General features: G+C 40.8%; 1 protein-coding gene across 15 annotated transcripts in view; it reads left to right on the top strand.

Annotated features, from left to right (window-relative positions):
* Nucleotides 1–26,684, top strand: part of mef2cb (myocyte enhancer factor 2cb) — a 57,924-nt gene that overhangs the window by 24,030 nt on the left and 7,210 nt on the right. For 7 of the 15 annotated variants that reach the window (XM_072432474.1, XM_072432467.1, XM_072432476.1 and 4 more), the window contains 6 exons: nucleotides 3,258–3,480; nucleotides 10,619–10,822; nucleotides 22,955–23,098; nucleotides 23,223–23,360; nucleotides 24,916–25,096; nucleotides 25,767–25,814. In XM_072432474.1, coding sequence (XP_072288575.1) covers nucleotides 3,427–3,480; nucleotides 10,619–10,822; nucleotides 22,955–23,098; nucleotides 23,223–23,360; nucleotides 24,916–25,096; nucleotides 25,767–25,814 — 769 coding nt within the window. In that variant the 5' untranslated portion in view covers nucleotides 3,258–3,426. Of the gene's footprint in view, nucleotides 1–1,648; nucleotides 1,815–3,257; nucleotides 3,481–10,618; nucleotides 10,823–22,954; nucleotides 23,099–23,222; nucleotides 23,361–24,915; nucleotides 25,097–25,766; nucleotides 25,815–26,684 lie in introns of those variants that run through there. The other 8 variants (XM_072432473.1, XM_072432482.1, XM_072432480.1 and 5 more) reach the window with 5 other exon arrangements.

Here is a 26,684-nt window from a genome sequence, read left to right as displayed (position 1 = left end):
CATGAGGGTTAATTGGATTGGAATGAATCAGTGGTAATCGGTTAAGTTAACCAATGATCTATGCAAACTACAGGGGGAAAGGGAGCATGGGACCCGTGCCCAATGAGGAGGTGGGCCGTCTTTATCCAGAAGCTGTCTTGGCATTCGTGTTGGGCAGAGGCGGTGAGAAAGTGTGGTGTTGGAGGTGGGTGAAGGGAAAGAGAAATGGGCACTGAGAAAATGTCACATAAGAGAAATAGACGTGGCAGAAAATGGATGATTAGATTTACCTGTGTGTAGACATCCTACTGGTTGGCGTTTCAGAACCTGCTACTTAACATAGTACAATGTCTGAGCCTCAGGGAAGAGACTGGAAACGTTCTGTTTGTATAATCAAGAATAAATTGTATTTTAACAGCCAATCGATTATATGTAGGGTGATTATGGTGAACCAAATCTGACAGTTAAGCCTTTGTCGGACCCTTAAGGAATCTGGAAAGATATCCCTGGAGCATCCGATGATCCATTGAAAAAAAAGCTGGTGTTTTGTGGGTGTGCACGGGCCTGAAAGGCAGTGGCAGCAGTGGCTCACTTTGAGAAGCACTCGACTGGAATCAGGAGCCAAAGGCGCGGATTAGGTGTTCAGGACACGGGCTTAGTCTTTGCATTAATGTTACGTAAGGCCCGAGGTGTTGCCCCAGTGAGTGTTGACATTGAGAGGTTGAACTGTGTGCACTGGGCTGAGAAAGGGCCAGAAGGGGATCACAGAGGTAACTCCCTCTTGTTTGGAGCCGTGCCCAGGCCCTGTGTTGTTGGGAGAGGGGGGAGGGGTGATCCTGTCAGCCTGTGATGGAGGTGCTCTGTCTTGATTGATATCCTTGTCTGGCTGTCTTGTGCCAAGCGTCTTACTGTTGCCTTGTAATCCGAGTTTGTCTGACAACATGGCTCTTTGTTTTCTTCCAGGGGGCAGCTCTTTGTTTGTCTATAGAAGGGTGTGTTTAGGCGCCGCTATGCTAAAATGTTTTTGGATTGCCTCTTCAGTCTTCAGAGCTGCCACCAAGTTATTTTAGATCTTGTTGTTATTATGATGGCACACTCTTGCTGTTGTCCAAACTGCCAAATGATGCATTTATGTTTGTTTTATTTCCGCAAAAAGTGGGCGTATTCTGAGCCATCAACTCAGGGAAGTTATTGTCATCCATTCCATTATTGTTCCTGTCTCATTGTCTGGTGTGTTTTGCCTTTTGGATGATGTCAGAAAGAAAACACACAACTTATGTTTGTCAAATATTGAGGACAATTTGATTGGACAATCTATTTCTAGCATTTTTTTATTCTGCATGCATTGCTTTTATTACAGATGCCCTTCCTTGTCCCCCTCCTGTCTATTTATACAGGGATGGGGCAGGTAGAAACAAATAAATACTGGTTGTATCACTTATGTCTAGGTTTTGCTTTTGTCTAAAGTTCATCTTTCCTTATTTATTTACTTCTATTTGGAGATGGAGTCCATGGCATGTTGTTGACAAGTTCAAGGGACATTTCTCACTTCTTCGTGCGTGTCACCTCTGGTTTATCGGGAAGCAGGTTATGGGAACATCTTTGAACAAGAAGAGAAAGCCTGGCAAGTGCATTTATGTGAGGCAATGACGGAGCGGTATAGAGCACCGTGGTTGGAGAGAATACAGAGCGAGAGTGATAGAAAGAGAGAGTGAGACTGACATGTCTTTTGGTGAAACAGTGTCATCTTCCACATCGCCGTCTGATGCTTGTGCTGCCAGGTGCCGGAAATCTGGTTCAGAAAGGGGAGACGAGAGAAGAAGGAGAAAGTCGAGGTAAAAAGGCAGCGTAGATGGAGTTTTCTTTTTTCTCGTCCTTTTTTTCATGTGACGATGCTGACAGCTCCCCTGCATTGCACTGAGCTTAAATAATGGGATGCTCATTTGCATAACGAGGGACGTTATCACCTCTACTGTCAAAAGAAAACACAACAACAGTTCTTCTGCTCCTCCCTGAGATAGATTGGGTTGGCCTACTTTAGCACTCTGGAGAGATGCACTGGAGCTCGGGCTTAGCCAAGCTCCCACTCCAACACACACATATAGTTACAGTACAACACACAGGCACGCTCCGGACAGTCACTCACTCATGCAAACTTTTTTAGAGTGCAGCTTTTTGCACATGCAGCTCTGTTGTCTGCTGCGGCTGGCCTCTTCTCCTAAGTACAAGCAATCCTCCCTGCTTCGTGTTTCCGGGTGCACTTGTTATATGAAGTTGGTTTAGCAGTGTTTTTGTTTAATATCTATGGAAGAGGTCATTTTTTTTCCCCTAAGCTAAATGGAGAGGATTGTTTGAGGAAGACATTATGTCAAAGCACCATGCATATCATTGTATGGCTGAATGTGTCCATGTAAAGCAGAAAGAATACTTATTTCAATATGCACTTGCCAGTCTCTATTCATTATATCCAGATAATGTCTTGATAATGTCACTTGTTGTGGTCTCCAGAACGAAAAAAAATAAAAATGTTAAGGCCTGTTCCAGTATGGTATGTGGGGGCGTGGATGATATACCAATTTTTTATAATATCGTGAATGTTGCTTTGAATAAATTATACAGAATTTGAATTTTGCTTGTATAATTTATTATTAAAATTCTGCAGAAATAGCTGATTAAAAATAAAAATCGAACAAACTTGTGTTGTAATTTTTGTATGACGTGATATTTCATAGTCCTTTCACATTTGTCTGATACTTAAATACATTTAATGACACATTTTTGCTCATTTCTTTTGGATAGTGAAAATATGTGATTATTGTCAATATCTATCACCTTTAGCAAGTGCTCTTTCAAAAACGTGAAAGAAAAGAAGCCGACTCCATTGTCAATACAACAGCAAGAAAGAAAATATATTTCTCAGTTTAAAGGTAATGTTACAGTGTTGGTGATTAGAGCGTTTAAGTTAGCGGCAGTTCCAAAACACTGTCAAACTCTCTGTAAACGAGGCAAGATCCTGACAGCACTGTCTCCTCTCATAGTTGCTACCGGAGCAAAAAAAAAAAAAAAGAAAAGACAAGAGAATGCAAAAAAAAACCTGATTTGCATGATATCGACACTGAAAAACACAGTACTTCTTACACCATTGTTGACAGATTCTTTGTCTTTCGTCGCCCTCCCTTGTGGCTGCCATGATGCCACTTTTATTTTTTTCAGTATTTTGCCATATTTCATTTTATTTAATGTTTCCCTTCCCCCTATCTCTTCTTTCTGTTTTGCAGGTACGAAAGCTGGGATCTTTGAATTGATTGGAACAAATAGAAAGCTGAGCCAGATAAAGGAAGAGCCAGAACAGTGACAATAAAGAAGAGAAAGAAAAGAAGGAAGCAAGGAAAGAAGAAAGAATAAAGTTCTTTGGAAAGAGGAGAGCTAGAGAGAACGACGGGGACGATGGGGAGGAAAAAGATTCAGATCACGCGGATTATGGATGAACGCAACAGACAGGTGAGCCCCAGGGGTAGGGCACGATGGATGAGAGTGAGGGTGGGGGGAAGGAGGGGGGACACCCTACACCCGACATACACCTCAACAATGACGGTCTACTGGGAGTCTGGGCAATATCTGAACCAGGGACAGTGGTACATTGTGCAGGGCCGTTATAGCCCCGGGTAGAAGTCTTACATTGGGTATGAGCTGGATGGGATTGCTATTGGTCACACAATGCACTGATTTTACTACAAGACTAAATGCATAAATAATAATACATGTCCTTATGTGACTGATACTGGACTGTAAACAATAGTACATGTTAAAATATCACATATATTTTATTAATTATTTTGCATGCATGCTGATTTGTGATTAAGTCATTTACAAACAGTTCCCAGAAACAAGAAAGAAGCTTCACAAAAATATAGTAAATGTAAATATGTTAAATGTCACTTTAGTTGAATTAAATACAGCGGTAATTACAACTTCTATTACTACCATTACAGTCAAAAATACTTTTACCCATACACAGTTTATGATATGTAAAATTATGCATAATTTATGTACATTGTATCTAAGGTAAATGCATAGTTTAACTACAAAGGCTTAGTTACTTTGACAATAGTTTCCAGACGTTTGTCTGGAACCAAATCTTGTCGGAGAGACTGACCTGTCAGGCAATTAGTTACTACTACTACTATTTGTTTTTGTAAAAAACAAAATACAAATAGATGCATAATTAATTGTATTTTTTGTACTGAAACATGTTTTTTTGCAAACCAAAGCCTCTAACCCATATGAGTCCAAGTATGGCACATTGCCAGCCTGTTATCGCTACCATTATCTTTGTTTTGTTTGGAGGGGAAGAAAATCAGTGACACACAATACACCAACTCCATCGAACACACCATAAATGGTGTGCAACATGTCTTGGTTAGACACTGTGCTCTGTTGCAGGAAGCAGATAGAGACAGAGCTGTCTTAGTACCCCCCAGGCCCACAATCGATCACATCCTGCAGTCCAACTGACCACTAACACTTTGTCAGCTTCCTGGCAGTCCAATTGGATCCATACGCTGCTACTGTGGCCCCTGGTTCACAGGTCACACCACACAAGGAGCCTTATGTCCATGTACTTTAGCCCTTTCTCTCTTTTATCTGTGATTTTATATAATGCAGCAACAACATTTGAGATTCACCCATATAACTGATTTCAACCCATGCAACCCAAGGTGCACTATGTAACTTCTCAAGTGGGGGTCCTGTGTCACTCGCTTGTCTCCATGGCGATAGATATGTTTATTGCCATACTGTGGAACAATCTTATCTATAGAGACAAGCAGAAAAGTAACGGCATTGGTGCACCATTAGCATAAAAAATATAATGTCTAATCTAAAGTCTGCAGTGTTCTTTGGGGTTTTCTTCTTCTCTTCATTTTGCCAAACAACTTCAAAAGGTCTGAAGAAAAGCAGATCAGAGGTCACCAAGTTTTGAGAGAAAGGATTGTGGCTATCATGTTGCAGCAGCACCCGCACTTCCTCCTCACTGTTATCTCAGCCCTGCTCGCTCTCATCCCAGCGTAGAACAGGCCCGCCATTTGCACTAGGCACTCCGGCTCCTGAGGATAAGGAAGGGAGAGGGAGACAGGAAGGACACCTGAGGGGAATCGATGCCTCAGATATCCGGGCTACACTGACGGAGGAGAGAGCGAGGTGGAGGAAGGAGAGGTTCAGGGAAAGGCAAATCAATAAATAACCTTGTTGTTCTATCATTTAAAAAACATAACTGTCTGGTTTGTATATATTCCACCATGCTCCAAGTGATGAAGTCATCAAGTATGTGAGGAGGACATGAAGCATTTGGTGTCATTTACCCTCTGACACACAATTATGACATAATTTCGGATGTAAAAAGAGGACATCACAAGATAGCCACGGAGACAGACAGAAGTGTGTGATTTCATCTTTGCAAAATGGAAAGAAAACAGAAGTTTTGGCTTTGCATATTTTCACTTCCTTTTTGAGGAAATCTCCCGCCTGTGCCAAAACCAAATAAACACCAAAAGGTTTTGCATAGTTTCAACCTCTAATTCCCCTCATATTATTTGATGTCTTGCTGTTTAGCTGAATTGCAATAGTTAGGAGAAAGTAAAAAAAATTCCAATATTGTACAAATAAATGTACACACCCCCTTGTCAGCACCACTTTTCTCCTCAGCAGCTTACGTATGGAGGGGCAACACTCTGTGTGGCTGTCAACACCACCTTGCCACCTACAGGGCAGCTCAGCCTCTCTAGACTTGGCCTTAGAGCATGGCAGACTTGGACACGGGGCCTGGCTCTCTGGGCGGCCACTTTGGGCTACCACCTCCAGGCCTCAGAAACACTTCCACGATGCAGGGGCACAAGGGCCAGGCCTCCCTGCCGTTGACTGGCTGCCCAGAGCTGTGGACAGTAGGCAGCAGTGTGTGGACTCTGGCTCCAAGCCCCCCGACCACTCAGACCCACTCCTGGCCCCGGGCACATGAAAGGGCCCCCTGTGCCATGGACTCAGGGGCGGCACATAGGTGCACACACTAGAGCCACCACTTGCAGCCACGCTAAACATAGGGACATGTTCTGCACAGTGCGGTCTGAACATACCAGATTATCAACTCATTTTCACATAAGAAGCATGTCCACCTCACTTGAGATATTTAGGAAAAAATATTAAATACATTTTTTACAAGAACTCTCTTACCCAGGCTTAGGACTGGCACTGTACCATTATTTAACATTATTTCAATCTCATCTTCCACAGGATTTTAGGCAAGTTATTTCTTGTTAAGTTTTATTTTGGAGGTCAAAGGTTAAACAAGGATCCGGTCATCGGCGACAGGAAATAGCAAGAACTAGATCTCCAAACACTTCCCAGACGTGTCCCACCACTCTTACACGGTCGGCCTGAAGGGGGAAATTCTAGCTCATCATCTTACGGGCACCGCACCATGTTAACTGCACTGAAACTGAAAAGGGGGCTTTTTGTTTCCACGTCAAAGCATTTTTTCTTCCCAATCAACAGCACTGGGGTGAGAAAAAATGTGAGTGAAATTAACAGCGGGAAAATAATGAGGCCCACAGAGTAGCTCCTCACCCCTGCACCTCTGTACTAATTCCCTGTTTCCCACCTTCCACTGTCTGTGTCTCTTCCCACAGCGAGCGGCACTCCTCTCGTCGATCTGTTCTGCTGTTAGACCTCACCTGAAACGGGCTCTCTAGGTTCTCACCTTCTCAAAGACGTATTTTTTTAATTCTCTTTTTGTTGTTTCCACTTCTTTCCTGCTATATTTAAAGTTAACATGTTCTTCCCCACCTCTCTTTCTTTTTATTTAAAGAAATCTTTTTCCAAAAATCTGGTACAGAATAGTTATGCATTGATTATGATAAAGACACTGTATTTTACGTAACATGCCAAATTATGTTTCTTCATTTCTGTGAATCATGTGTCTGTTTTTCCTGTGGAATAAAAACAGAAAATCTATATTTGTCTCAAATGGAGGATGGTCAAGTTATTTTTACCATTCCGGCCACTCGCTCTATGACATCCACTTTTGACCAGTGGTTCTGTCTTCCCCTGCTTGAGGTTTTTTCCATAACAGGAACATATAAAGCGTCAGTGTTGTGAGTTTAAGAATAATTTCATTAAATCATGTTGTTGTTTTTTTTAAAGTGGAATATATATTAAATAAAAACACTGTCCTGTCATATTTTTATCACATTTGATCAAATAAGTTAGATAATTTATTAAGGTAATCTCCAATTGTGACCTATGTGAAATATATTTTCCATTAAAGGCTGAGGTTGTGCGTCTGTATCAGCATTAGTGTAGACTCGGCACACGGCATGTTTGGTTTACTAACTAGTAGTGTTTGGTGCCACTCGCCTCCCCGTCCTTCTCCCCCAGGGATTCGGGGCAGGACGAGGGAAGCAGAAGCGAAGCCTTTGTGAAGGGGAAGCCACTGGCCTCTTCCTGTTATGAGAGGAAATGCATACAAATGTGCTTCCTGTGCGTCTTCCCCCAACTCTTCAACGCCACCTCGTCCATGCTTCTTCTTCTATTATGTCGTCTGCTCAGGGCTCAGCATTGTCAATTTTTTATATCGATAATGAGGTAGTATTTATTATGTGAATGTAAATATTGTAAGCTTTTTGACAATCAATGAAACCAATGAAACAAGGGTGGTTATGTGTTGACCATAATACATCATTTTAAACATATATATATATATATATATATATATATATATATATATATATATATTTTATTTTTATTTTTTTTCTTCTGAGTTGGACACAAGTAGGAATTTGCGAGTTGATTTGAAACAAGAATTTGGTCTCATGCAATTCCTGAGACTGCTCTGGTTTGGAAGGACAATATAACTTATGACCAGTGTAGAGAGAAATACTTTGACATTTTATTTAGTTACAGAATACTGAACTCTTGTAATGTTATTTGTTACTTAGTCGGAATCAGTACTGTATTCTGGATACTTGGAGCATTACATTACATTATATTATAGTGCAAAAAACATTATTTCACTGTTTGCTATGCCCTTATAAGATAAGAGAACCTGCATCACACATTTTAGAAGGAAAAATTGCACTTGCGCTTGCTGTAAGAGCAGCATATTACATTTTTCTCACAAAAGCAGTGCAGCTGGAAGCCTACATTTCATGATCAGATACCACAATGTATTTGTCAAATTCCAAAACTGGAATATAGTTACTCAAAACTAGTATTTTGAATATGTATTTTACTTCTCAAAACTTCAGGCCATGATTTTTTGTTAAAGAACAGTGGTACTATGAGTGGAGTGGTCAGTGCACGGGCTGTCAAGATGTGTATCAGGAACTAGACGTTTACCTCATTGAATTGTATTGTATTTTATGGCCATTAGTACTTTGTCCCTCCCAACATGGCATCAGTGCTGTTATATAGTTATGGGTTGGAGGTAGCTGGTTGTATGTGTCAGGTGGAGCTATGGGGGCCGGTGTGATAAATGTGTAGGCGTTATTATATGGTCAGCAATGGTTTTCATAATAGCGCTCATTCTCCTCCTGTGGAGATGCCGAAGTCGCGGCAAATCATAACAAATAGAATGTTTCCCTGTTCGATATCCAATCATTTGCCATTCAAATGATTATCTATTTTCTTTGGCGTCACAGTGTGCAGTCAAACAGGGATTGATTTGTCATTCATTTTCAACAGCATAATAATAATACACATCTGATTTTCACTTAGTTTTATTGGTGAAAAATTGCTGCACCATACATGTTTTACCCACAGTCTTATTTATTTTTGTTAAGAAATGAAAAACAACTATACAACTCGAGTGTGCATGCATCAACTGAAATAAAAGTCAAATTAGGCTTAAATGTATGTCCCCTTCAGAAGAAAAATAAATTGTCTGCCTTATTTTTGGGTTCTTATAGAGCAGTTCTGACACAACTGACCTTTTTAGACGGCTTTCATTTTTGATGCATAATACATCTCAAAACAATGTGGATATGACAATTAATCTTATTGTCACAAGAAGAAATTTGATCTGCGGTTGAATCAAGCTTGTTTTTTATCCTCACATTTCAGCTATGGCTGTGTAAATGTCAGCATGGTATTTAGAGCCCTGGGCCGTCGTATCTCCGTATGTTGGCTGTGAATCAGATGAGCGCTAGTTTCGGAACTAAGCTTGACTTCACACGTGCATCTTGGTCATGAATGTACTATACCAAACTTTCAAGAAGAGATTTTCTAAAAACAAAGTAGGAAAATACACACAAATGCTAAACACATATAGTAAAAATATAGTGCCCAAACCACAAATAAAACACAAAGGTGTTGTTTCTAAAAGAAAATGGTCAGCTAACTGTGTGCAAAAGCAATGCATGGATTGGTTTGAGAAGAGGAGAGAAAAGCTGGAGGCGAGGGGTAGTTTCATATTCAGTTTCCCTGGTGCATCCTGGGAGATGTAATTTCAGGAAATCCAAAACTATCTATCAATATCCATTTAACCTTATATCCTCTTACAGGCCTCGAAGTTGTAAGGAGCTCAGAAGAATATGTGAAGGGCACTGCATAATACATTCACAATATTAGTCTTTGTTTGGTGTGTAGAAATGAGAGCATTTGCTTCAGAGAGTGTTAATCTGTGTTTTTTGGCTCAAAAAAGTGTCAGAAGAGGATAGACAAACACACAGCTAATCAACAAATGGGATCTTTAGTTACCAGCTGGGCACAGTGTTGGCAAATATTCTCATCTCTAAAAGGCATTATCAACACAGACGTCCAATGTAAACGACAAAAGTATTTTAATAAAAAAGTAGCAGATTTGCTCCAAGAGGCAGCCTGTCTCTGACATATTTTCTCTTTTTTAGTTTGTAGACGACTGTGGAGTCTAGACACATGGCTTGGAAGAAAGCAAGCACAACCCTCCAAAATCTCACATTTTAAGTGTTCTCGTTCAGATCCAAACTATAGCGGAATAGCTTCTTATTCTTGAACAAAACAGGCACACTGTTTTCTAACCAAGCCCTTTTACTCAATAGCCATAAACATAACCACGGAATGATGAAAAGGTTGCCATTTCTGGTATTTCTGCTGTTTGTCTAAGCACACTGTCGCTATAGGAAATTATTTACCGCTTGTAAATAGACATAGATATTACCGCTTGTAAATAGACATAGATATTACCGCTTGTAAATAGACATAGATATTGTAAAAAAGATGTGATATATGGGGGCTAGTACATTGTCTTTCATAAACATGTTTTGATAAACTGCAGCTAAACTGGAGTTGATTTAAAATTGACACGTGTTCCATGATGAACCTCTGTACTTTGATGTAGACGCATTGACTGGTCTTTTTACCGTTATCTGTCTGAGACAGAGGGTTTTCACTTCCCTAAATTAAGGCAAAGCTTCTTTTTTCCTGGTATAGTGGATAGTTTGTTACAGTAAGAAAGAGCTGAACAATCAAAATCTGCTTTACTGCATTTCTAAAAGAACTCGATGTAAAAAAAAAATAAAAAATCTCATAAATTATCTGATAAATCCCTTTTAATATTTTAGCTGGTTTTCATTATGTCCTTTTTCTTCTTCTTCTTTGTCTCTTTTACCAGGTGACATTTACAAAGAGAAAGTTTGGCCTGATGAAGAAGGCGTATGAGCTGAGTGTGCTGTGTGACTGTGAGATTGCCCTGATCATCTTCAATAGCACCAACAAGCTGTTCCAGTACGCCAGCACAGACATGGACAAGGTCCTGCTCAAATACACAGAGTACAATGAGCCACATGAGAGCCGGACCAACTCAGACATTGTGGAGGTGAGTGCCACTGTTACCATACTGCATCATATTCTCACAACTGTACCCTCCGTCACTGAGAACAATCCAACCAGCAAGCAAACAAACTGTGACAGGATCTTTATTTGCCTTTCAAAACCTCTTAAACAGATCCTGCAGGGTGAGGAAGCAGCAGAGCTGTCACCTCTAAGGAGGATGTTGCTCTCTCTTGTATTGGACACATGCTGTCAAGGCTCAAGGCCATGGTAAAAGCCGCAGGTAGAGATAATATAGGAAATGACACTGTTAGTCTCTTGCAGCTTTAGGGACTCAACCTGAACCTGTTACATAACCTCCTGACGACTGTCCAGGCAAAGCTGTCAGGACACACTCAAACATGCACTATTTCTTAATTAGTGTATACCACTGCCTTTGGTACACGTTCAGAAAAAGATAAATGCAAAAAGCACCAGTATGGCATGTATTTCCTCTCAGTATCAGGGTGTTGCTGGGCTCTTTGCCCACACACGGGTGTAAAGGCCTACAGGGAGCGCTGTGATTCCAGATGGCATGCTGGCCCAGACTGGATACAGAATGTGTACAGTGATATCACATGTTTCTCCTTAAAGATTTGACCTTACAATATCCTCCTCTGCTCCTTCCTGATAGAATTTCAAAGGTTTTAAAATTCACAAATTAAGCTGGAATATGGAACGTATTGAATTTGAGCACCATATGGTGAAGATGTAGCAATCAAAACATACTGACCATAATGGCTGTGTACTTGTTTTGCCCTCTTGAAGAATGTGGGACTTTTTGCGTTTAAGAGGAGTCCTATTGATTTAAACAATGGCCCGATCTACAACAAAGCATAGTTTGAAGATAAAGCCACAATTTATATTTATAACTTCATGAGGCACTGACTCTATAATTTACTGACTGTTTAACAAATGTATTGTCTGTGATGACGAGTTGTCAAATGCAGTATATATCAATGATTGGGTGGCTATTTATAGGGCTATAAGTTACAAGTAACACTACAGGCAAGGGAGACACAAAGAGACTGGAGATGCACTAAGTATTCAGTAATCCCTGGAGGACTGAGTCACAGAGGCCTTCACAGTTAGATGCGGCATGCTAACAGGATTGACCACCGGGCTGACCCTGGTGCGTTTAGCCTGGGTGGGTAGAGGAGTATCGGAGGTCGTCGCCTCCTGTCGATCCGTGTGTGCTGCTGCCAGGCTACGCTACAGGGGCAAAAACATAGGTGTCTTGTTCAGTTTGAGGGAGGTGAGTGCCGGAGCGAGGCGGACTTCCTGTTTTGTATGGACAAATGGGACAGAGGTCAAGAACTTGATGAAGGACTGAATTTAGCAATGAGAAAGCAACCCAGATGTCCCCAAAAACTGACATATTTTCTGTGACATATCATATTTCATACACTTGTCTTTGGAGACTCTATGAATAAGTCTGAATTTCTCTGGCATGTTGCTGCTGCGCCTGAAGGTGTAGTGGGAGGAGAGCAGAGGTAGGGGAGCGGAGCTCACAGTGTGGGCGGCTGGCATACAGGCCTGCTACATTAGCAATAAAGCTCTGTGTAATTAGCATGTCTTTGGTTGATAATTAGCGTTGTTGAGCGAGTGGCACTGAGAGCGATGCACAGCCTCTCCTGCTACAGCATGTTTACAAGAGGCTGCAGGGCTTTCTCTCCCTCTTCCTTAGACTATTTCTGTCTTGGTGCTGTAGGTTTCATATGCATAGCAAAGCACATAGAGAAACTAATATTTTACTTATCCAGAATATCACAGTGGTGGACATTGAACAAATACATATTTGTTCACTAAGTGCTAGCTGATTGTTCATGGAGCCTTTGAAGCCCTCTGCTAAAGCAATCACAGACTGTCTTTCCGCTGTCTGCTGTCCTAGCAGGTTGCAGGCATGTCATGCTGGCAGCTCTACAGTGCACTCGGAGGCTGGCTGCAGATAAAACAGTCAAACGTGCACATAGATTTCCTATACTTGCCGTTTGCCAAGCTGGTTTCCTGGACATGTGAATGGCATTAGAGGGGAAATGGGAAGTGGTGTTGGGAAATGACAAGAGAATAGATTCACCGCTTTGCCTTTATTCCATGTTAAAAAAAAGTGTGTTTGAGCTGTTCTTGTTGTTTTATTATGCAAGTGCTAGGCAGCTAATTGCACATGAAAGTGCTCTTTCTTTTGCTTTCCGAATGGTTTTAGATCAGGTCCAAACATAAGCACCAGCTGCTCAATCCCCAATCCCTGTTCTCACAATGTGTTTGTAATCCCCTATTTTACAACAATGAACACAAAGATGGTCGATGGTTATTCACTAAACTGCTCAGAAAGGAGAGCAGCCACTGATATTATTTCACTGACAATTGTTTACTTGTGATAACTACAGCCGTCACAGAACCCTGTAGCACATGGGGCTGCACATGCTTTTTTGGTTTTAGGTTGACCTGGCCGTCTGCCTGTTTACCTGGCTCAATGAAAAGGCATGCATCCAATCCCATTTTCAAAAGATTAACCTAATCTGAACATTCACCTCGCTCCGTAATCTCAGACAGGGGACCACCGCCTGCTTTATTACATATGTACTCTTGCCTTTCTATAATTTCTGTATTTCTGAAAGAACTAAAGCACATAAAGAGGGGCAGGGGAGGGACAGGGGAATGGATGAGTGTGCGAAGAGAAGGAGGGAGAGAAGAGGAAGGCTGGTAATTATTTCCAAAGGTCATTCTGTTAATGACTACCCGCTTGGCTAATGAGATTCAGCAAAGCTCCCTCGCCATGTTTCACCCTGGCTGCGTATGTTCTGCCGTGTACAGCGGAGATGTGAGAGGAGCACAGGTGTGATTTCAACCCTGTGACAGTCCGACTGGAACAGAACAAGAGCTATAGAAAGGCTGGTATGGAGAGCGAGCAAAAAGGCCACGCACTACATTGTAAGCTTTGTTCACTGAAACTGTTTCGGTTAAATTAAAGTATAGAGGGCACGCTGTCTGGTCCACTGAGTACCTTTTAGCGTGATGCATTACTAAACAATAACAAGATCCACCCTCCAACAAGTCAACAGTATGTGTTAGCTAAAGTCAGTGCAGTATAGTATGTGTCAGCTAAAGTCTATCACATCACAAGTTATCACGTCTCAAAGTACCAAAGAGTCTTAAATGTTTAGTTTTTTTAAAATCACAGATACAGCATTGAAAGCTAATAATGTGTACGAATTATTAATTTACAATATAAACTTTCTTTCAGATTTTTTTTTTGTCTTGAAAAGGTAGGTTTTAACATTTGCCATGAGCGATGCAAGTGAAAAATGGTTTTGAAGACGTGTTATAACAGTTTGATAAACTTGACATACTTCAGCCTCTCATAGAAGTAGTGGTGTTGTTGGCTTTGCGTTCTTTATCCCAGGGGCCAGGGCCTTTAGCACGTGGTGGGAAATGGGACAGAAGTTTGGGGCGGCGCAGTCACATGATTACAGTGAACTAGAAGTTTACTAATGACAGCCAAATCAACAGCTTGATTCTCTTTGAGCTCAGGATTAAGGAGTTTGGTGGATATAGTGACTTTGACTTTCCAAGTACATTAACCTTTGACCCCTGCCAGCAGAGTATCAGTATCTTTAAAAACAGGAAATGCTCTGCTTGCATTTACACACTTTGGTGTAAACGTTTGCATGACTTTATGTAACCAATAATACATACAGTGGCAAGAACTGATGATTGATGATATGATGAGGTTCTTCTATGTAACTAAATTATTTTGTCAACTTATTTAAAATCTTCCAATACATTAATGTATTTTTATAGTGAATATAGTATAGATTTTGTACAGTCAATTTGAAAATGGGAGATTTAAACAGTACATCTTAGTGACTACCGTCATAAATAGTTTATTTTCTAATATATCCCTTTGTTGAAATCCTCAAAAAACCCTCAGTCTTCTAAAAATAGTGTGTGGTAAGACTAAAAATAGTCTGACTGGTGGTTTTGCTGAAAGGGTAGAAGAAAAGGCTCTCCTCCTGTTTAATTTGAGGGGGTGGAGGCTGTTTTGAGACTTGTGTAGTGTAGTGAGGGGTTTTCATTCATCTGTCTCTCTACCATAGAAAACCCGCCCTAGGCAACTACACAACCAACTGTCAGGCTACTTACACTCTGCTCCTTGACTTCTTTTTCATTTCCAAGCTTAATAGAAACAGAAAAAAATTTATGTTTTATACAATGGCAGTTTTTTACCGAAACATGCCAAGTTAAAATTTTAAAGCACTTAATTGAGGTTATTAAATTATAATAATAGTTCACTCACACAAAATCTAGTATCTTATTTTATCATTTAATTAGTATTAATTATAGTGTGCTGCAAAACTCTGACTTTGTTGACTAAGCATTAGACCTGGAATTTGACTCTTACAAACTTACAAAACATTGAGAATTTTGGTTTGGGATTTGATCATTGCAGTGCAGTTGAGATTGTTTGGTTTATATAGTTGTGGGTTTTCATGTCACAACATAAGAACTAAAAACTAATAATTATGACTATTTTAATAGCTAAATTAAATATTTTAAATTCAATCCGTGATTTATAAAAGTGCACTTAGATGTATTGTCCTTTTTATGTCACTGTTTATATCGCAACGGCTTGATTTAATAAAGCTGGTCATAAACTATTGGAACAGTCATGTATTAGAATGAAAGAAAATTATAGCTTTCAATTGTCAATCATTGTGAATAAGAGTTGTGTTATGATGTTTCGTCTCAAAACAATCGCAACACTAAAAAGAGATATTGCGGCGTATATTGTCCTTACTTGGGGAGTTTTTCAAACAAGAAACCGGGTACCATTTAGATGCCGGTCAAAGCTGTTGGCTAAGGTCAATACACTTACAGGGGAAGTCTGACTTACTCGCAACAATAAAAGGAGCTTTTAAAAATAGCCTTGTTTAAACTGTGCCAATATGTGGTCCCTGTGGTGTGAAGCGGTGAAAAAGGCAGGCCACTTCAGAAGCCACCACGCGCTCGTAGAAGGAGCCAAGGCTTTTCCACTGTGCTACCCAAAACAATTCATGCTCGCTATTAAGATGAAATGATGCCTTGTTCTTTGAAACTATTTGCGGAAAATTTGGAATAATGAAGATCTATTTTTGGAGATGACGTTCCCTGCCCTCTCCCCCTTCGGCTGCCTGTTGGTGTTGGGTGTGGAAACTCAGGGGTCGCAGTATAGAGGTCGAGTAACTGGTCATTGTTACTTGTGACCTCCCTCGGGCTCCCTTTTCCGGCTGTGGCCCCACACGATAAGGCTCTCTGGAATACAGCGGGCCAACCGAGGATATGCGTCAACAATAGCAGAAATGTACAACAACAACAAAAAGCAGTCATGCGAAATATCAAGATAGTGAACGTCCACTGCGGTCTGAAGAATAGTAAGTTCAAATGTCAGATGTGGGATGTTTTCTTTAAAGTGTATACTATACCGTTTGCTTGATAGTTCACGTGATAGATATCTGACATAGTTTTACGTCAGTGAAGTTGCAGTTTGTGAAGAACAATTGAAAAACAAAAGTTGAAAATGACAGGAAGTAGAGCAGAGTCTTAAAACGGAATACTGCTTCATCAATGAGCCACATAACAGACCATTTAACAGTTATTTAAAGGCGTTGACAAGTATTATTATTTGTCAAATCTTATATTGTGCAAGTCCGGACCCATGATTGTGTCCCCAATTCAAATGGGACAAAAGGGTGATTTTCACTTTTATCCATAAAGGCTTCATTTAGACTTTAAAGCAGGTATTATGTATTTATTCACAAAGAACTTTAAACAATGAACAAAAACATGAATTTGCATTATTACACCAAATATCATGATGAAAACAGCGTACAGTTTTGCTGTACTGTATTATGCAAGGGAAGGGCAGACAGGATGAAAGATTGAGAGATGGTCCAGAGAGGGCACAGAGATGAGTGCCCCCTTTATCCAGTCTAACTGGGCTGGCATTGTGCGCTATAGTGTCTATCTGGCTAATTATACACTGTAGTGACTGGCCTGAATGACCACTTTGTTCCTAGGGCCGGGATGCTGCTGTAGCTAACAGTGTTGGATTCTGACATGTGCTTCGAGTGTGTCTGCTCCATATGGGAAACACTGCACCATCTGGTAGTGTGCTGTGGACTGGCCAGCCCTGTATCCATGCGAGCGGGCCTCAGCGCTGCATCGGCCTCTCACTAGCTCAGTGGAGATTTTGCCGTGCTACAATAAGGCCTTTTTCACAACAGTATACAGTTATTTTACATCAATAATTTAAATAGGTAGATATTTGGGATGGGCTTTTTTTGAGCCAATCCAATCTCCAATATGTGTCTTACTGTCGTGGCCAATAACTGATTTGATAATAAGATAAGATATGCCTTTATTTGTCCACACATGTTTCAGTATTGTAAAAATAGTACATTTATTTAACTGGGATATAAAACCATTTCCGGCATCTATTTTCACTTATTAGACAGTTCAAAAAGTCAAATCTGATGCACTGAACAGGAAATGGCATATGACCACACACTGTCTGGGAGTTTTCAGTGTAAAAACTGATACCAATAATATCTGGAGTAACCCTATGATGTCACATAACCGACATACTATCCCTAGAAGACACAATTTACCCGGACATGGATCTTAATTTGTTTGCATCTTTGGTCCGTGTAGCAAAACGGTTACAAATCCTGATGCATGTAAACTGTGATTTGAAAGCACCAAAAAACAAAAGCCTGAGTAGACATTTGGCCTTGTCTCATTTCACTAAAACATTGGCACAGTACTGCAATTTGTAGATTAAAATACAATAAACAGACAGGATGCCACAGAGGAATTGTAGCCCTATAGTCTTCACAATGACAACCCACAAAGTCAGACCTTCTCACCCAAATGCTCTCTCTCACACACACACACACACACACACACATGCCACGCACACACACATGCCACGCAGCCATCATCCATGGGCATGCCCCTCGACATAGTCCTGGCATGTTCGAACCACGCTTCATATAACTGTGGCCTTCTAGCCTTTGGTCTGCCATCTGCTTCCAATAAACTAAGCCAGCCTGATCCCTCTGATGTTCAACTCAAATGCACAAAGAGAGTGAAGGGGCAAGCACACAAACCCTGACTGACAGAAGAAGAAATGGAAAATACAGAACTAATGTGATTGTGCTTATTGTGCAGCAAGCCTTAATCCACAATAATTTAACCACCTCGATCTTCTGTTTTGTTTTATGGGCATTTTGAACACCCAGACTTTTCTTTAAGATCTAGATTATTACCAGCTTTTTCCCATCAACCTGTCAAAATCAACCAACTTTTTAAGAGTTTTCAATTCAACCATGTTTATATAAGCAAGCTCTAAAAAACCTCTATAATGCAAAATAAATCAAATGTATTATGCAGTACATCGCAGCCAAGCCAATTAAACTTTAAGCTTCAGAGTTTAGCTTTTTCCGTGCTCATCTGTTGTCATTTTCAGGGGCGTGTCCAGATGTTTTACTCTCGGTGGCCCAAGAGTGGCACCAGGACCAGTTCAACTCTTTATGATTGATTTAATGAATTAATTTATTTATTTGACAAGGGACAATGCATAAAACCCTTATTTATAAGAAAGAAATATGTCATGTGCCAGGTTTTAGCAAAAGAAACACCTGTAATCCTTGAACAGGTTGAGGCCACAATTACAGTTTAAGGAGATAATTCAAATAATTTAACATTTACATTTCATATTTTACTGATTTTTTTTTCAAGCTAATACAAATCATTTGTAAATGTAGTATATGTTTCAATAATTTGGTAACAATTTTATGATTACAGTATAATTAAACACTCCCTAAAAATGCCCCTGACAATTTCCACTCATATATTTAAACATTCTGTGCGTTTCTTCTGCTGTTGCTCCCATTGGCAACAAAGGTCAATTGGTTAAATGGGTTTAAGACACAGAGAAACAAAACATTGAATGTGTTAGAGCCAAATATGACACTTGCTTCCAACAAAACTTGAAACCAACTGGGTCCATCTGAAGTAAAGCTGTAACCATAGCAATGTTTTTGTGATGATGAAGATGCCACAGCAGAGGATAATAGTGGAGCGTGGGGTCATGGTGGCAGGGCGACGAGCAGACTGGGACACAACTATGTGGTCGCAGTAGACGGATGGGGACAGCGAGGTTGCGCGGGGTGCCAGAATGTAGAGCAGAAGGATCCTGGTGCGCTGAGAGCTCTGGGCAGGCGTCAGCTGCTCCTCTGCCACCTCCTGGGGCCAATTGCACGAAATACACGAAAAAAAGAAAGAAAACTCAACAAAAAATAAACCAAAAAAGTTACAAGATGTTGTATTTGAATTAGAAATGCAATAGAAGAGATGTCAAATCCACCCAATCAAAATGAGCTTAAAAAGAACGATAATTAAATACATTAGAAAACTTAAATCATACTAATTTTGACTGATATAGAAAGGATCAGACATGCTCGCACTGTAACATACGAAGATTACTTTACTGTTTCTCTTCTCTGACCATGAACTTCTTTGAATGTCCTTATCAATCCCAGGTCATCATTACGTCACGTTGCTTACTGTATTCCACATTTAAACCCGGCCCAGTCTGGATCAGCTTGGCACTGTACTCTATATGAGCCGAGCTGAAGGGTACAAATGAGATGGTGGTCTAAGTATGTAGGACGCCATGTCTGTGCTGCGCCTGCTTTCACACGGGCCCACTGACAAGTCGAGTCATGAGGGAGCGTCATGAAGAAGGAGTTTAATTAGGAGCACGCCTCCGAAGGGACCACAGAGAAAGACACCGAGCCAACGCGCCGCACTGCACACAGCTTTTTCACTCTCCCTGTCACACTTTCATACTCGTCTCACTCTGTTTTACCATGCTGCACCCCACTAACTGTCCACATGCTGAATAATATACTTTTACCACACTGGACTAGTTCGCTCCTCTGGACTTATATATGCTGTACTGTGCACTGTCCTTTTTAGAGTTAGATCCCAGAGCTGTAGGCTTAAAATTGTACCAGTAAAATGTATTTCACTGGGTTACTTATATTAAGCATTGGTTACTTAAATGTGCTCAAATCAACGTGTAGTCCAAAAAACAATTGTGATTTTGTGTGAAGAAAAGTTCAACAAAATGTTTGTATAGCTTTTGTATTCCAGTAAATTCCAGTAAAACTCTGCCTTTTACATTAAAGAAACATCATTTGTATTTTGATATTCATGATAGATTAATAATATTTAGGGGATGGACACAATTTAGACTTTCAATGACCACTGTAAAAAATAAAGTTTAAATTATAACACACAGAAGCCTTAATTATTAAAACGTAGTTGCACACATTTTAGGATGCTGAGAAAATGAATTTATAGGTACAAAAGAATCATGCGGGGCATATTTGTGCACTAAATTCTTGGCATCCATCATCTACACCAGTGTTTTTAATCCGTATCCTATTAGCATATTCCCCAAAGACCCGATTTCCATGCCAGCGCCTCACATCCATACTAGTGTTTTCTTACAATATTGAAGTATAGCTCTTATTCCAGCATATTGAATTGAATTTAATGTATTTTGATGTCTCTGGCATAGTGGGGAGGTCACAGAATAATGTACAGAAGCCTGGAAGTTGCAAAACAAGTCAGGGGATAAAACGTTGGCGTATATGGGTGTTAGATGGAGGCCGGGTGCCCCAAGGAGGAGGCCTTGTATGGCAATACGGGGCGCCCAGTGCGTCTGATTGGTCAGTTGGTGGTACGTCAGGCCTTGGCAACAGGTGCGATGTGTTTAAACAGGTGGGCATTGCCGGAATGAGTGGCATTATGCCCTTGCACCACACCCTCCATGTGGAAAGCTGAGCCGCGGGCCAAATGCTTTCAAAGTCATATAACACTAGCAACACCCCAACACAACTTGTCCCGAGCCACCGATGTGTTTGAGAGCACTTCGAGTTGTCCGTATCTTGCTATTTGTGGCAACTTCTGAGTAAGAAGTGAATCCATTTTTAGTGCGAAAACTGGGAAAGAATGTTTTTTGACAATGATAGGAAAAAAGAGCCCAGATCTGAGTTCATTTGACTTTGTACTGTCACAGTGGTTAACATGAAGGAAGTCAAAAAGACAAATACCGTAAATGCATTCTGATCTTGGACTTGTAACATCACTGTTCACTCTTAACTAGGGCAAATACATTTATCTCACAGTTTTTAAAAAATCCCCTTGTATTGATTTATTTCTTATTAACACATAAATAAATATGCTTTCGATCTTGAATCAAAGAAACAGACTGAGCTCCAAACCACATGCTTTTACCGACAGAGGATTCTCTGTGGACCTCTGGAATGTAGCCTCAAGCTGATCATTGACAGTTTCATTAAAATTAAACGAATCGCACAGCCACACTCCCAATGCATTGTACAGCATCATAAAAGTTGCCTCGTTTTTTTATACAATAGGCAGTTTATACAATAGAAGCAGGAGTCTTATTGGCGGTAGGAGGATGGATGATATCTATACAAGTCCAAAGGAGTTGTTGTTTCGTGTATGCATCCTCATGTGAACAGAAGGGCCACTGGTTCACTTCTTGTCAGCTCAATGTGATGCATCGCCAGGCACCACACAAAGGCGCGAGGAGAAAAAAGTTTTACATCTCACGCCTTTGCTAAAAAAGACAGCGCGCTAAACCTTTGCTTTATCTGACTCATCCACCTTAGATAGAAGTACAAGAGATGCCCGTTCACTGTAGGATGTCAGATCTACTGCATTATTTGGTGTGATTTCCCGAAGACTGTCAAAAACATGTGAGAGTCTGCAAATACATTCTTGAATGCCAGATTTCCACCGTGGGGGCCAAGTGAGGATTCGGAGGGGAGAGCCAAACGTGAATGTCGACACGCTTAGAAGAATCAAACGGTTATCGCGCGCACAAAAGGAGCCCTCTAAGTTCACTACCACACTCCAAACGGGCCCTTTGTTGTCTTGACATGAGAGATGACTGGCTTGTTATTTGTTTTCTAAGCAAGCAGAACTCTTCCCTGTCACTAACGCGCGTGATAGAGTAGCTAGATTTTTCTCTGAGTGAGCGCTGACAGAGACAACAACAAATGAGACGCCGAAGTTCAACCTAGATTAACTTATCGAAGCATCTATCATGTGTGCGTCTGCTATTGCTCGTTCACCACTGACTTCCCTTTCTTCAGACACCCACTCTTTCACGCACACACTTTTCGCGCACACTTGATCGACATCAAATACAGGGTGTGCTAAAGTAAATTTAATTACGTTTGTCTGATATGGAGCTCCAGATGAAAGCAGGCGTGCGCACTGTGAAGAAGCTGCACGGCAGACTGGAGCTGGCCCATGATATTCCTCCTCTAGACTAATCTCCCTTTATTAAAGCCAGGAGGAGAAGTGAGGGGGGGCGAGGGAGATGGGGAGGGGGGGGGGCCTTTGATGAGAAGTGTCATATACTGTACTTATTTTCTCTCCTTTGTCTGATGAAATAAATTAAGGCAGATTTTATTGGTAGGAACATGCCAGATAATCATAAGATTATTCAAAAAATGATGTTAAAGCTTATCAAATTGTTCTGCTGGTCAAAATAATGTAAGAGGTTGTTCTATTTGACTTGTAAGTGAGGCTGTGAGGCCCGTTAGTCCCTGCGCTGGCCCGCTGTGCTCTGGACACTCCGATAGGGGCAGGTGGCCATCAGGTGGCCAAAACAGAAACTGCCGTACACAAAATAACTTCTCACGATCTCAACCACTTCCACTCATGTTTATCTTGTGTTTAAACATCATTTTGGTTCTAAAATGTGCCGAGCATTTTATGACTCTTTTATGTCTGATAACAATGTTTAAGAATGAATCCTTGAATATGTTGGAGTCGTTTAACCAAAAGGTTCAACAGGCTCACAGGTTTTGCCATTTTTATTTTTTTATTTTAAATAAACATAATTTGACTCCTTAATTGTAAAGTATGTTTAACATTATAACTATTTAACAATATCCTGGAGTTCAGGATCTTTTACCTTGTTACCATCTGCCCCACACAGTTCTTCATCCCAAATCCTTCAATTTGTGTTGTGCAAATGTTTTGTTTACAGACATTGAGAAAGAAGGGCCTAAATGGCTGTGACAGCCCAGACCCCGACGCAGACGACTCGGTTGGCCACAGCCCCGAGTCTGAGGACAAGTACAGGAAAATAAACGACGACATTGATCTGATGATCAGCAGACAGAGACTGTGTGTAAGTACATTTCATAAAGCCTTCCTCACCTTTCTCTCCCCTTTTTTCTTTTCTGTCTCCTTGTTTGTGTCTGGTGTCCATCCCTCCTCCATCCTGTCTGTGGTTGTTGTGTGGAACCTGGCAGGCTTTGAACAAGAAGGAGAACAAAGGTGGTGAGAGCCCAGAGCTCGAGCCCACGCTCATGCTTACTCCACGCACTGAGGAAAAATACAAACAGATTAACGAGGAGTTTGATCACATGATTAAAAGCCATAAAATACCTGTAAGTACTGGCTGGACCTCTGGCTGCAACTCTGTGAGCTAAATAGTGTTTACTCACAAGCTAAAGTTCTAACCCAGATAAACTTAATGGTGCAACACGACTATGACTATTAACATCGAAATCTATTGTGTGGGAAACAAGAGTTTGACTTAACATCAGTGCAAGCTGTATTATCCTGTGATCTGCATGGATTTCTAGAGTGCTGTACTTTGTACATTGTTCATTTTTATTTCACCAAAGTATTTAATGAAAACATATGTGTGTTAACATACATTGAAGAGAAGCTGCTTTCATGCATGCGTGTCTGGGCAAAAGCATAAACCTACTAGTTCCTCTAAATGTACTGTAGCATTTGTTTTTTCTGTGTACAGTATCCTCTTCTGCCACTATATACAAATATTATTTACATTATCATTTTTTGGTCAATCAGAAGCATTATATTATCAATTATTTAGCATAAGATGAAAAAACAAAACTATTACTAATAGCCTAACATATTTAAATGATGCTGTCAATTCGAACTCAACCAAATGTTTCATTGAATTGTTTAGCAGTACTTATCAACAGATAACACTCTAGTTGTTTGCACAAAGTGGATAGTTGGGAGCTGCTTTTATTCGGGGATGCCAGTGTAAAGAGCTTTAGCATGCACACAGTAAGTGGCAGTTCAGTGTGGTCAGGGTGGCTGCCAAGAGCCCTGCCTCCGGATTGCAGGGGACTGTTGGAGACACCGCTGGGTGGATGAGTCAAAAACAGGAAGAATGACTCCAGTTAAAGGACCGTTTAGTGCAGGGGCCCGAGTGCATGAAATAAATGTCTACTGCACACTGCAATAAAAGAGAAATGGCTTATTGTGGAGTCTGTTGCTAATTTAGAAACCATCTTTTCCACTGTATGTTGTAAAAAAATTTTTGGTTCTCTCGAATATTAGCCGAGGTTAGAAAACTAAAGGCGGTAACTCATGGAGCCAGGCTGATCTTCGTTCTGATGAGCCTCTTATTGCTTTAAGACACATGGTAGTAATTTGAGGGTATACTTTCTACTTCCTTAAGCTAACAGGCAGGAGCAACCACTTCCAGGGCACTCCCAAGGTTAAATCCTTTTGCCAAGTGACACAATAAACATGACAAACTCGACGCCTACGGGAAGCATACTCACATTACTGACGAGTCCATCAGTTCAAATTGACCAATTAAAAATACTATTTGTTTTGCTCTATGAGGCGGTATAGATATATTCATCTAAACTTTAGCCATCTTGAAAGACTGAGGTGCAGACAAGATGACGTTAATCCACTTCTTTAAAACAGTTGGATGACTTTGACATTATTCCCAGAGGTTTTATTTAGCACCCTCAAACGACATATATAAACATTAGAACTAAGGCCAGAAAGTTGTCTTTTTCAATATTGAATCCAATAGTTACAAAGTATTCTTCTTTGCATTTGTAAACCGACCTTTATAGAAGTTGTTATCGAACACTAATAATAAAGCTGTATATTTCTGTATTCAAACTCACCATCTGTCTCTGTGTCTGCTCTCTCCCTTTGTCCCAGCAGGCTGTGCCCCCATCCAACTATGACATGCCTGTGTCCATTCCTGTAAGCAACCAGAACAATCTCATCTACAGCCATCCCGGAGGTTCCCTAGGAAACCACAACCTGCTGCCCCTCGCACACCACGGACTCCAGAGAAACAGCATGTCCCCAGGAGTGACCCATAGACCTCCCAGTGCAGGTAACGCAACATGGTTTAAAGTGTATGTGTACCTGTCGAAGATGTGGACTTGTTATAAATGCAGTGTGCATTCAAGGTTGCTAGAAATGGTACAAAAATCCCTGAAAAAACAAAACTGTAGTTTGAGATCTCAACGTAATTTATCAAATTGAATTCCTGAGAACTTTGCGTTTAATCCCACAAAACTTCTATTCTTATTCCACACTTTTAGTTAGCATCATTCACAAGTACAAGACGTTTTCTGTGACTAAGCAAATTGGTCTGGTTTGTTTGTTACTGTCGCCAAGTATGGTTCAGCCGTTTGGATTCAGGACTACTGACCACGGTCGCCCTGTCATTACATCTGGATGTTAGCACTGGCACTTTCTAAATAATAGTTTTGGCACTGACAGCATTGGAACAAAACCACAAATGTCAGTGACGCTCTCATTCTTCCACCTTGCCTGGATTCATATAATAAGCATCTTGCTTGTTTACTTACTTAGTGTCACTGTGAGAGCAGAGCTTTGTAGACATTATGTATGGTAGACTTTCTTAAATGATCAGAATAATTTTGAGTCAAGTTGTTAAAGTTGAGCATTACTTCTTGGTATAGTGTGTATAACTAGGTGTTGGAGATGAGGTGGCTGTGTGGGTTGTAATACTTTTCTTTTCTTTCTCTCTCTTTCAGGAGGCCTCATGGGCGCTGACCTCACCACCGGCGCAGGGACCAGTGCTGGTAAGAACTCCTCATCGTCTTCTCACACATGACACCCACTCATTGTGGAGACCATAATACACATGACAAACACTTAGTCAAACCAAAGCTTACAGGATTTGTTCATTATGTGTTTTTGGCCTAAGAAATATTTTTCGGTAAAGCAAGCAGCCATTCTATACTATAAACTAAAAGGAAGCATCTAACTCTGTATCTTAATAAAACAATGTCTATAAGCTGAAAGACAAGCTGTCAAAACAGGGCAAGATGTCCTCTTTTTTCATCATAAAAGAGCCGTGCTTGAATTTGGAACACACTCTTTTCGGCTATTTTTAGTCTCAGCATTGTTACTACTCATGTATGTATCCAACTAAATGCATTCAGTGTTTTTGGGGGCCCACCATACTATAATAATTATGTGGAGACTGTAGTAATCCAACATGTGCGTGAAATCATGATGCGATGGCTTCTGTGTGTCAATGACTCTGTCCCTGGGGACATGTCAAACAAGTTTATGGCAAAGAAACTTTCCTTTTGAGAGCTTGTATTTTACAGCCTCGGCGCACATTGCATAATGAATAGAACACATTGGGGAGGGGGCAGTGGGGCACAGCTGGGCAGCCCAGTCTGGCCTCTAGGGTTTCACGGCGGAGGTCAGTGGCTGGTTTCTCTGTCTGGTCACTCATCATACTCAAACACACACGCACACACAACAGAGCCAGTTGTTGTGGAGTGTGTTAAGTCGATTGTGCGCTGTAGACAGGCATCAAATGTAGCCTTTGTGCCACCACAGAGAAGAACAGAGGCAGTCTGTGCATAGCTCAGCAGCGGCAGTGAAAAACACCACATCGAGAGTCATGCGGGAGCTTAAAGATTCCATTTAAAGTCCTA

Source organism: Eucyclogobius newberryi, unplaced genomic scaffold (assembly GCF_026437365.1).
Source record: "Eucyclogobius newberryi isolate DKJ021-1_F unplaced genomic scaffold, fEucNew1.0.hap1 SCAF_6, whole genome shotgun sequence".
Classification (NCBI taxonomy): Eukaryota; Metazoa; Chordata; class Actinopteri; order Gobiiformes; family Gobiidae; genus Eucyclogobius; species Eucyclogobius newberryi.
The sequence above is the reverse complement of the archived record's forward strand: the minus strand, read 5'-3'. Positions and strand labels throughout refer to the sequence as shown.